Source organism: Drosophila elegans, unplaced genomic scaffold (assembly GCF_018152505.1).
Source record: "Drosophila elegans isolate 14027-0461.03 unplaced genomic scaffold, ASM1815250v1 contig_476, whole genome shotgun sequence".
NCBI classification, from domain to species: domain Eukaryota; kingdom Metazoa; phylum Arthropoda; class Insecta; order Diptera; family Drosophilidae; genus Drosophila; species Drosophila elegans.
The window spans coordinates 4372297-4384008 of NW_024545863.1; the positions used below are offsets into that span (position 1 = coordinate 4372297).

Here is an 11712-nt window from a genome sequence, read left to right on the forward strand (position 1 = left end):
CGGTTTGGGAAACTCTATTATTGAGGGCATTGCTTTGCTGTTTGTTGTGCAATCAATGCTTACTCATTTCCTCTGTCTAAGAAATTGTATTATTTTGGGTGTTAACTCTTCCCTCCTTAAACGCGACTGTCCTCGGTCGCAACGTAGTAGAGTACAGGTCCGGAGTGCGTGGGCTTTTCTTGCGTTTCTGGCACAGAAACTGGTGTCCTTTCCGTTGACCTACGTCTTCGTAGGAGTTCCGTGATTGATCCTATTATAAGTAGTAGTAGGATGATGGCGGATCCGTAGCTAACGGAAGATTCTATGGTTGCCTTGCTTCTTAATTTTTCCAGCGCTTTTGTGTTGTTAATGTTGAGTTCCTTGCCCATTTGTAGTGAGAGAACTTCCTCTAACTTAGTCTTTTCGCCCAATAGTTGGAATAACGGAGGTTCTGGTTCGACTACGTTGATTTCATTTGACTTGAAGATGGTTTCACCAATTGTTACCGTCGAATTACGATATTGTATTATGAAAGAGCCTTGCAGTTGTAGAAGTTTTTCATCTAGTGAGACTGGTCCATTGAAGTTGTTTAGCAGGATGGTGCCTGGTAGTATTTCTTCGAAATCCGGTATATGTTGATTGTTGATCATCTTACATTCTGGTTCTCGAAGGTTTAATAGAGCGTTTACGCAAGTATCATTGCTTAAGTCTAACAAATTTTCTGAATTACAAATTGTCTTATCATTATAGGATTCACAAGGTTTAATTATTGCCAATAATTGTCTCTTACATTCTAAAAAATTTTCATATTTTATATCATTGATTATTTGGGCTTTTTTTTATTGCTTTAATTTTTAAAGTTCTACAATTATCTGATTCAATGGTTGGTAAGCTAATAATGTAAATAAGGTCGTTGCCATTTGTGGCTAACTTGATTCGAGCAAATTCCAATAATTCTTCTATGTTAAAAAATAAGTTATTTTCTTTTTTAAAAATTTCTTCCACTATTTTGGTTTCTGTGTTTGTAAGTACAAATGAATTTATTGTATTAGATTTGGCCCATGTAATTGCGTATATTATGTTAATTATTTCTTCTTTTATTAATTGAATTTTATACTTTAAAATATTTGCTTTCTGATTTATGATTTCTTCCGAGCTCTGGGTAATTTTCAACATTGCATTAGTAGCGTTAGTAAGTTGGTTTATTTTTTGATTAATTAATCTGTTAATTACTACTTGTCTATTGTTGTTTTCTAGCTGCTCATTTATCTTGTCTTCTAAGATCTGATAGTCGTGAATTGTTCTGTGAATTGGAATAGTCGAGGACTGTAGTTATTCCCAAGCATGTTGGTAAAAATAATCTGAAAAATTATGTTCTTATATTATTTTTATGTATGATTTTTCCGGTTTGTGTTTTAATGGTAGTCGTTCTATTTTCCGCTACTTTCTCGGTTTTGTATCTAGGTGTAAGTTTAGTTCCTAATCTTTTATCTATTTTTACATGTACAGTTTCGCCTGGCTTAAAAAGTTTTGGTAATATTTTTCCTTGATTATGGTATTCGAGGTCGGCTGTTTGTTTATTTTTAATTTTCTTTTTTATTTCTTCTCGTTTCTTTTCTATGTCTTCTGTTGAACTAGAGATTGTGCTTCTGAAAAATATGTCTATGGGTCTTTCTTTTGTTACAGAATGTATCGATTTATTATATTCTTGAACTGCTTTAAAGATTAAATCTTCAAATGATATGCTCCCGTTGTCTTTTTTGAGACACCGCATGATTTCAGATAGGGTTGAATGAAACCTTTCTATTTGTCCGTTACTTGTCGATGCGTACGGTGCGGTGGTGTGTAATGATATTTTGAGTTCATCTTCTAACATAAACTTTATTGCTGCTGAGCCAAATGATCGTTCGTTGTCCATTATTATCCATTTCGGCATACCGAAAGCAATTAACATTTCCCTCAACGGATTTTTAATATCTTCAGATGCTCTTGACTCTAAAATTTTTACTTGAACATATTTTGAAAACTTGTCAATTCCCGTTAAGACTCTATGTTTTTCGGTAATATAAATATCTATGTGAACTATTTCTCCTGGGTAATTAGGAATAGGGGTCGGTTGGATTTCTCCTTTTGGGGGGTGTCTATCGTATTTTGATTCTTTACAAGTTTGACAGGCTTGAACTATTGCTTGGATTTTCTTGGTAAGTTGTGGAAAGAAATAATTCTTCAAAATTTGTAATTTGATCTCTTTTGCATCTCTATGGGCTCGTTTATGTTCGAGGATAATTATTTCGTTTTGTTGGGACTCCGAAGTTACGTCGTCTATTTCGTTTTGAGTGAACCTTACCTTGTATGATTTAAAATAGGTAGGGTAAATGTTTTGAATTTTTCCCATTACCTCTTCGGATGTAATGATTCCGTTTATAAGCTTCGGATCAAGTTTACTAGTTAAAATTGCAATAAGTTTTTCTTCCGTGTAAGATTTTTGTTTAATTATGTGTCTGTGGTATGTTGGGAATGGCATTTCGAAGCTATAGGAATCTGTATCGGCAGTCAGTAATAATAATTGGTTTTTAAATACGTTAATTGGAGCTTCTACTGAAAATATGAGGTTGTGTGACGAGCTTTCGTCGCTATTGGCTGATGCTGAGGAGCTGATTGAATTAATTTCTGCGGGGGCCCGGGACAACGCGTCTGCTACCACATTAGCTACTCCGGGCTTGTACCTGATCTCGTGGTTATACTCGCCAATGAGGTCTCTCCAGCGTTTAAGCTTAGCGTTATGGTTATTTACGCTATTCGAAAAACTCAAGGGTTGGTGATCCGTGTATATTACCACTTTTGAATACCCGTAAAGATAATGTCTTAAACTTTGGAGCGCCCAAACGATCGCGAGCATCTCTCTTTCGTTAGTTGCGTAGTTCTCTTCAGTCTTTGACAGGGTGCGTGAAATGAACGTTATTGGCCTATGATTTTGTTCCAATACTGCGCCTATTGCGTAACTTGAAGCGTCAGTAGTCAATTGAAATTCTTTTCCGAAATCTGGATAGGCAAGGGTAACCTCCCTGGAGACGAGAGTATTTTTAAGTTTCTCGAATGCTGTAATCGCATCTTTGCTCAAGTTGATAGCAGTTCTGCTTGACTTGGTCTTAGATATCCGGCCTTCTTCGCCTCTTAGAAGAATGGTTAGGGGTTTTGCTATTTTGGCGTAATCTTTTATGAACCGCCTATAATAACCTGTCATGCCCAAAAAGGAACGGAGATCTTTTAATGTTTTTGGGACTGGAAATTTTGTAATCGCTTTTATTTTGTCTATGTTGGTTTTTACTCCATTTTCTGATATTGTGTACCCCAAGAAGTCTACTTCGTTTTTAAAAAAATGGCATTTCTCTATTTGAACCCTCATATTTGCGTTTTGTAGCGTTGAAAATACTCTTTCCAAGTTTTTGCCGTGCTCCACTTCGTTTTTGCTAAAGACTATAATATCATCAACGTATACATAGCAAATTTTCCCTATGTATTCTCTCAATATGTCGTCTAACGCTCTTTGAAAAATGGAAGGGGAATTTTTCAAACCGAATGGGAGTCTCGTAAATTCATATTTTCCGCCATTTACCGCGAATGCTGTTTTTTCTATGTCTGTATCTTTCAGTGGTATTTGATGAAAACCGCTCTTGAGATCTAATACCGAAAAATATTTGTTGTCCCCGAGCTGCGCAATAATTTCTCCAATTTCGGGTATGGGATACCGATCTGAGATAGTAACTTCATTAAGTTTCCTATAATCAATTACTAATCTGTACTTTTTTTCTTCGGACTGGCCGGACTTTTTCGGAACTACCCAGACTGGTGCATTATATGGTGATCTTGAAGGTCTTATAATACCATCTCTTAGCATCTCAGTTATTTGTTTTTCTACCTCTTGTTTGAGTGATATTGGGTATGGGTAATGTTTTCCGTAAACTGGAGAATCTGATGAAGTTCTGATCTCACCTACTACTTTAGTTGTGTATGCTAACTTTGAATCGGGATCTGCGAAGAGGATTTTGTGGCTTTGTACGAGGAGTTTTATTATTGATTTTTGTGACTCGGTCATATGGCTGACTTGCGGTCCAATTGTATTTACTGCTTGTGTCGCTAGTTGATGGATTTTAATTTTGCGTTTATTTCCGAGAATTAATATATCATTTTTTACATCTATTATTGCTCCTAGTCTTTTCATTGTGTCATTGCCCAAGATACCATGAAAGGTTTTCAGGGTGTCTAGTAAAAAGAATTTCATGGGTGTATCCGAAATATTAGCGAGCTTAAGTATTGCGTGTTGTGTTATTTTATTGTTACCACCGACTGAACTAACTGAAAAAGTGTTCTCATTTGGCTTTGGATTTGGTACTAATTGATTTTGAATATAATTTTGATTAGAGCCCGTGTCGATTAAGAATTTTAGAATTTTTCCGTTCCCCGTGGTTACTTTAAAGTAAGGTAGTGAGGAACGATTTATTCTAAAAAATAAAGTTCTGACATATCTATGTATTCTTGTTGTTCGTTATCGCTTTGCCATACATATTCCTCCTGAAGTTCGTTAACGTTATTTTCTTCTGCCAACTGATAATACTCTTGTTCTGAACTTGATGAAGTTTCATCTGAATTTTGCTGCGCGTTACTTCCTGTCTCTGGTTGAATATGGAACTGTCTTGGCATCTTATTATTATTTGGGGCATTAGCGGTGCTGAGAGGTCTTTTCCCTGCATAATCATTATTTGCTGGTTTGTTCATATAATTTATATGACGTGATCGAACTGACTGATCTACGTCCATAGGTACCGGTTTCGGTTGTGGTCGTGGCGGAGGTTTTGGTATGTTATAGGACGCTACTACACCGGATTGGTTTGTATAAGGTTGACTATAAGATTTGAATTGGTTAGTTTGAGTAATTAGGGGTTTTCCGGATTGGTTTGGGTTATGGTAGAGATGCGGATGGAAATTTTGTTTGACGGCTACCATCCGATATGGTTGTTGAGGTTTAGGTGGTAGCATGGGTGCCCTCCCTAAATACGGAGTTTTTGGTGTCTGGTTATTCCTAGCATTTTGATTCTCTAGCAGACTGCATAAATGTAGAGCGTGTCCTAAGTCATGTGGTTCTTTAATGGCCAGCAATTGTGCCAGGTTTCCATTAAGTCCTCTGACAAAAGTGTCTAAGGCTTTTTCCCTATACATGGCTGTCAGAGATTGTATAGTTTCTTGTGAGGCATCTAAGCTGCCAATTTGGTTCAGAATTAGTGATAATTGATGATAGACTGCCTGATAATATTCATCTATAGTATTGTTACCTTGGTTAAGAGCATATAGTTGATATTCTAAGGTCTTTAAGTCGCGCTTGTCGGCGAAATGTGCTGTTAGGCATTTTGAAATAGCTGTCCAATCTAAGGGGGTATTATATGATTCTAATACTGCGTCCGCTTGACCAGTAATTTTGTTACGGATTGCTAAAAGAATTCCATAATATTTTGGTGAACCAATTCTGTTTTCATAGATTTTTAACACCCTCTCGACACTTTTCCTCCATGATGAATATTCACTTTTGTTTCCTGAAAAGTCTCTAAGTGTCCGAACAATGTCTGGTAATTTATCTAACTCACTAAGATTGTGCGTTAATTCTCTTTTAATTGTTTGGTCTGTATATTTGGAAAAATCTTTATTTGGATTAAGTATTTCCTTTACTAGTCTACTGAGATTTGTCTCTAAGATTGTTTTTATTTTTTCCTCAATGTCCCTCTCGGTCATGATTCGTGTGTTTATTTGTGTGGAACTGGCTGATGAGGGTCCGGTAAGATTCGCGAGTCTGTCTGCCAAATCTTGTTCGGTCATTTTGGGTATGGATATATGAGCAGCGAAAAGTTTAATTTAATTTTTTTAATTTTAGTTATTCAGAATTCGGAAGTTGTCTTCTAAGAATTAGAGTGTGCGATTTTTTATTACCTTTGTAATTATTGTGTGGGAATTTTTATTTTCCCTATATTTTGGATTTTTTCTTTTTAACTTACTAAAATATGTCTTCTACACTTTATATTTGGGTAAAACTTTTTCTTCTTTGAATATTTTTCGATTAAATATTTTTTATGTTTCTGTTAATAAATTGCTTAAAACTATTCTTACAGTAGTAACATATCTCGGCGTGCTCTCGTGATGACAGGCTCGGCAGATTCCGTTTTATCCCACTCTGCAACGATCTCTCCTGAGTGTGAGTTTACTAAGGGGCCTTCTCTGTACCTTAATTCACGTTCCCTTCGAACGGATACTAAAGGGATCACGGCGATAAAATTTGGCCTGATTATTCCACCGGGTACAAGTCCTGTTTTTTTTCAGGAGTGACAATTTGCGGCGTTTTTTAAACGGCACTTTTGCACTTCCGAATCTCGGGATTTTTGGTTTTTTACTTCTCACTGATTAGGCGGAGGTTTGAAACGAAACGTCAGAATTTTTTACTTTCTGAACTTCGCGAGACGCGGAACTTGTTATCCTTTCGCGGTTTTAATCAGGTCCCTGTTCGGGCGCCAGTTAAAAGATTGGTTATGATTTTTATATAAAAAAATCAAACTTTCCTTTATTGAGTTGGATTAAGAACTAACTTACTTAGATTAAACAATTGTTTTTATAGCTACGCGTCGCTCCATCGCTGCCGCCGTCTCTGCCGCTGTTGATGTTTCTGCTGACGTTCTTTCATATTATTGGTTGCTGCTCTTGGTCGCCGTCGCCGTTGGCCAAACTTAATTGTAATTGGCCAGTGCATTTTAATTATAGTTTTTGTTGTATGCACTAAGTTGAGTTCGATCAACTTTGGAAATTGGCTATTCTGCATTCCCACGATCGCTGACCAAAAGGTGCAAGCTAAGTTCGTTAGAACTTTATTGAGAGCATTGCTTTGCTGTTAGTTGTGCAATTAATGCTTTCTTCTTCGGTTTGGGAAACTCTATTATTGAGGGCATTGCTTTGCTGTTTGTTGTGCAATCAATGCTTACTCATTTCCTCTGTCTAAGAAATTGTATTATTTTGGGTGTTAACTTATGTATATCTGAATAAAATTATGAAATAGGACCGTTAAATGGAAATTTTGCATGGCGATTGGTAGCGAATTCGTGGCAGGCCAATTAAAGCGACATCGAAACGGACAAAAACTCCTCTAGCAAAGCCTTTTTTGTTGGATGGACAGCTACTATGGTAGCAATCCTTAATTGGAATAATCTCTTTGTTGGTTTTATTTTTGAAAAAGGATGATGGTTAAAATGGTTGGGGGTGTGTGATTTTCTTTTGAGTTTTAAAGATGATTGATTGACAGTAGATAAATGGCCGTAGCAATTAAAAATGGATAAAGTGTTACTTAACGAATCATTGGGACAATGGGTTCACTCCCAAGAGGTCACGTGCACGAATGTTGTTAAAATGGAGTCATGCACTGCGATTGTATGTATAGCCCAAGTACTTTTGGTTTGAGGCTGGCAGCTTAAATATTTGTTCAAATTATTAAATAAAGTTTCATCCTGCGCCTCTTTCTTGTCCCCAATCCCCTGGCCAATCTCATGGCTCGACTGTTTGCCTGGGCGTGCGTGCAGCGCATATTAAATAAATATTTATATAAATGTAGAAGCCAGCTCCTCGTATAGTATACCTGCCCAGCGAATTGTCCGCTGGAAGGTGGGACATGTGGACAAAAAAAACAAAGAAGAGGGAAAGACGCAGACTTCATTTGAATAAAAATTAATTTTGCATGTCATCTATTTGTTGCCGTTGCGCCCCCTTGAGTTTTACTTTTCTGATTTCAGCCGGCTTTCTAACTCCGCTTCTTTTTACGCTCTGTGTTTCCTTTTTTTCCTGTAGCAACTGCAAGCCGTGTCCTGTGGCCATACCAACGTTCCTGTGCGGTGCCGACAACAGGACCTACTCATCACTATGCAGATTGGATTATCACAATTGCATACATTCGACGTCTATACGGATCGCCTGCAAAGGATTCTGTCCCTGCAAGGGTAAGTTTGAGTCCTCCTCCTTCTCGGTTTTTAGCCATAACAAACGAACTACGAGTGCCGGGAACAAAAAACACGGCAAGCCAACAACTCGAAGCTGAATCAAATGCTCCGCATAATGAGCTCTGGCCTGGCAGTTGGCCAGCCAGAGTCGAAGGACAATGTACGAAGGACCTCCGTTGTCTACTAAATAAATTGCATGCATATTTTGCGACAGGCTTAGTCGCCAGTTGTTTGCCCATGAAAGTATGCTGCAGAAACTGAGCCGGCGACTAAACGTTATTTGTTAGCAAGGAATCTCCAGCAAATGACTGGCAATTAAAAAATCCAATTACCAAACAATGGCTTCGGCTTTAAATTTTTTTGCCCCGCGCAACACTCGTTAAATATTTAATAGGCCGGCAAACAAGTAGTCGGCGCCATTGTTATTCTTGCACCGCCCCCTCTTTGAAAAGGGACCCTGAAAACCACTCAGCCAGTAAGCCACGTTAATTTTCAATTTTGCACAGCTCAGAGAGCGCAGTGTTGGCCGGAAAATAAAGCACCATCCTCAGTGAGCCGCGATGCATAAAGTTAGCCCGTTTCAGCGATTTCCCGACCACCACTCTGCAACTTGTTCCCTTTTCCTTTTTTTTTTTTGCAGAGAGCGTCGATGGCAAGCGGTTGCAGCGCATCTCTGCCTACAACAAGTACAACAAGAAGATCAGCCTCGACCAGCAGCAGCAGCAACAGCAACAACAACAGCAACAACAACAGCAACAGCAGGCCTACAAGGATAGCAATAACAACAACATCATGATGACAAGCGGCAACATCATGGGCGGCAATAACAACGACTTCAACACGATCATGACTGTAAGTCAATGGGGTACCACATATGCATATGTGCATGGTGTAAAATGTAATTTTTGGGTTTGCCGCAGGACAAAGAGGACAACAACCGGCACTACAACCACATCAATGCTCAGTACACATTCACGCCCGAGGAGATCAAATATGACAACAAGCACTACAAGTACCTCAAGTACACGGCCTACAAGAAGGTTAGTGGATTGAGGTGTCAGGTGTCAGTTCCATAATTCTATATTACCAATTTCCAAATGATTTTCATTTGGCAGGACTCCAAGAACCAGGATGACAAGCACAAGATGCGCAACTACAACGAGGTGGTCGAGAAGCAGCAGCAGAAGTTTAACAAAAACAACAACAACTTGAACGGTGAGACTTTGTTTAAAAAAAACACTCTTCTTTAGATAGTACTTAGTAATTATTTATACACAAATATATCCCACCAGATATATGTATAAAATAGGAAATCATAAACGATTTAAAGAAATAAAAAAAAGATTTTGGACACACGTCTTAGGCAAATTTGAATCCCTTTTTTAAAAAGGTTAACACTTTATTGTTTTAAAGTTGTTTGAACAGGAAATGGAAAAGTTTATAAATATAAAATACAAAAAAAAAACTTGTTCATACCATTTAAAAAAAAAATTTAAAAAAAAAGATTGAGAAAATGTCTAGATTAAAGGATTTTCATTTGTGTTACATTTGATGATATGCGATTTTCTAAATTGCTGTCTTTGAAATCAAACACGATTGTTTGGAACTATTCAAAATGTTAGAGTGCGGCATTTTTTCAAATTGTAACATTTTTGATCTGAATTTTAATGGCGTATTTTGTGTCATCCCACAGCCTACCCCTCGAAGTCGGCGGAGTGCAAGCCGCAGCAGCTGACGGCGATTGGCAACCGGCTGCTAGACTGGTTCTCGGTGATCATGGCGGACAGCAAGAAGCGGCGCCAGCACAGCCAGAAGTCGAAGGCGCACTTCCCGCCCGCCTGCAAGACGGAGGCCAAGTGGATGTTCGGCCACCTGGATCTGAACAACGACGGGCAGCTGTCGCTGCAGGAGATGTACGACCTGGAGCACGACCAGAACGAGCGGTGCATCAAACCGTTCATCGACACCTGCGACTTGGACACGGACAGCTCGATCAACACCAGGGAGTGGTGTCGTTGCTTCGAGAAGACGGACCGCCCGTGTGCCGCCGTTCGCCGGAGAATCGCCGGCGACTTTGCAGGTGAGATAGGTACAGGTGGACATTTCTCTGGCTACATAACACTAATACTTCTATGTTCTCTCTATATTCGTATGAGTTGTGCGGGGTCCTGGGCCTTAGTTATACGTATATTCCCCTCCCCCCAAATAAACAACCACCAGAATACAACAAACTAAGACTGAAAACAAGAAACCAATAATCCGATAAGCGGGAAGAGTAATTTGGTTTCAGTTGGTTTTTCGCTACTCTCACTTTCACCACTACTTTCCATCTCTTTCGCCATTTCGCCTCTGTTTCCGTTTCCGTTTTCGTCTCTGTCTCGAGTGCTATCTGCCATCTGCCATCTCTTTCGGACGGCGCTTGGTTGCCCGCTTTGTTTTTGTTTGTCTGACACTCTTTGCTCCTACTTTACACGCGTTGGAACCTTTTTCAAACTATAATTAAGCGCCTGACAGCTAAATAGAAACCCTGACACACTTACATTTAACACTAACACCAGCACACACACTCGCATAAACACCCACACAAACACACATAAAGACCAATTCACACAGACACCAGCAGTTAACAGAAGTAACCTTTTTTCGCGCTGCTTTCGTTGTTAACTTTCGTTTTGTGCTCGCTGCTCCCGTTTTTTTATATATCTTCAACTTTTAAGCCAGCAAATTAAACACTTCTAAGAACAGCAACAACTAACAAAAAAAAAACACTGAACTTTTTCGTAACCTCTGACCCCCGCCGCCCCAGCTGTAGAAACCGCCACAGTCCGATGCTTTTTGTGTTTGCCTTTTGGAACCCCCTCTACTACACTATACACCAAATAATATACCCAACTATATAATTTCATCCTTTGTTCGCCCGCCACACGACCCAAAACAAAATAGATCCAGCAACAACTTGCTTGAGCCGCTTCTCACTGAATCCCCCAATCCCAGCCATTACTGCCCTGCCAAGTTGCCCTCACTAAAAAGTTGCACTTTGTTCACTAACTAGGCGCCTACGCACCGGACTGCGACATCCAGGGATTCTACAAGACCACCCAGTGCCACAACTCTGTGGGAGTTTGCTGGTGCGTGGACAAGCACGGAGTGGAGTTCGCCAACACACGCACACGCGGCAAACCCAACTGCGGTGAGTACCTGAGGCTTTCGCTTATGCTTGGGTTCTGGGTTTGAGCTTGGGCTTGGAAAAAGGCAGGACCGGGGTGCAGGATATAAGCACTTAGTCCAAACATTTGGCGGAGACCAGAACAAAAGGGACGCAATGTTTCAAAGGGCCATAAGCAGGGGGGAAACAAGAGAGAGTCAGAGAAAATGGGTTAAGCTGGTCAGTTGCCATATTTAGCCTTCTGCATACACAATTGACGTTCCTAAAAGGGTCCTGAAAGTGGCCAACACAGTTCGGCAAACTGACCAGAAAAGCTTACTGTAGAAGCCAGGCAATTAAAACAAACAAGAGCATATCTGCCATATTCAAAAAGCAATCTGAAATGTGGAGTTTGAAAAGGAGTGTAAAATAGATTAGAATTTTTTGCCAACAGTATAAAAATATCAAAATTTTCTGTTTGTATACGGTGAAACTTCCATAGTATGTCTAACTCAAAGCTTAAATTCAAATGAGAGCTATTCTATACCTTAGTGATTTTTCTCA

At 39.2% G+C, this 11712-nt stretch overlaps 1 protein-coding gene across 4 annotated transcripts in view; it reads left to right on the plus strand.

The window, feature by feature from the left end:
* The window catches only part of LOC108148591 (proteoglycan Cow), a 50854-nt gene that overhangs the window by 36172 nt on the left and 2970 nt on the right, over window positions 1-11712 (plus strand). The window contains exons 5-10 of one of the 4 annotated variants that reach the window (XM_041709500.1): window positions 7855-8003; window positions 8644-8855; window positions 8924-9043; window positions 9119-9218; window positions 9697-10092; window positions 11056-11193. In XM_041709500.1, the coding sequence (XP_041565434.1) occupies window positions 7855-8003; window positions 8644-8855; window positions 8924-9043; window positions 9119-9218; window positions 9697-10092; window positions 11056-11193 (1115 nt within the window). Of the gene's footprint in view, window positions 1-7854; window positions 8004-8643; window positions 8856-8923; window positions 9044-9118; window positions 9219-9696; window positions 10093-11055; window positions 11194-11712 lie in introns of those variants that run through there. The other 3 variants (XM_041709501.1, XM_041709502.1, XR_005977680.1) reach the window with 3 other exon arrangements.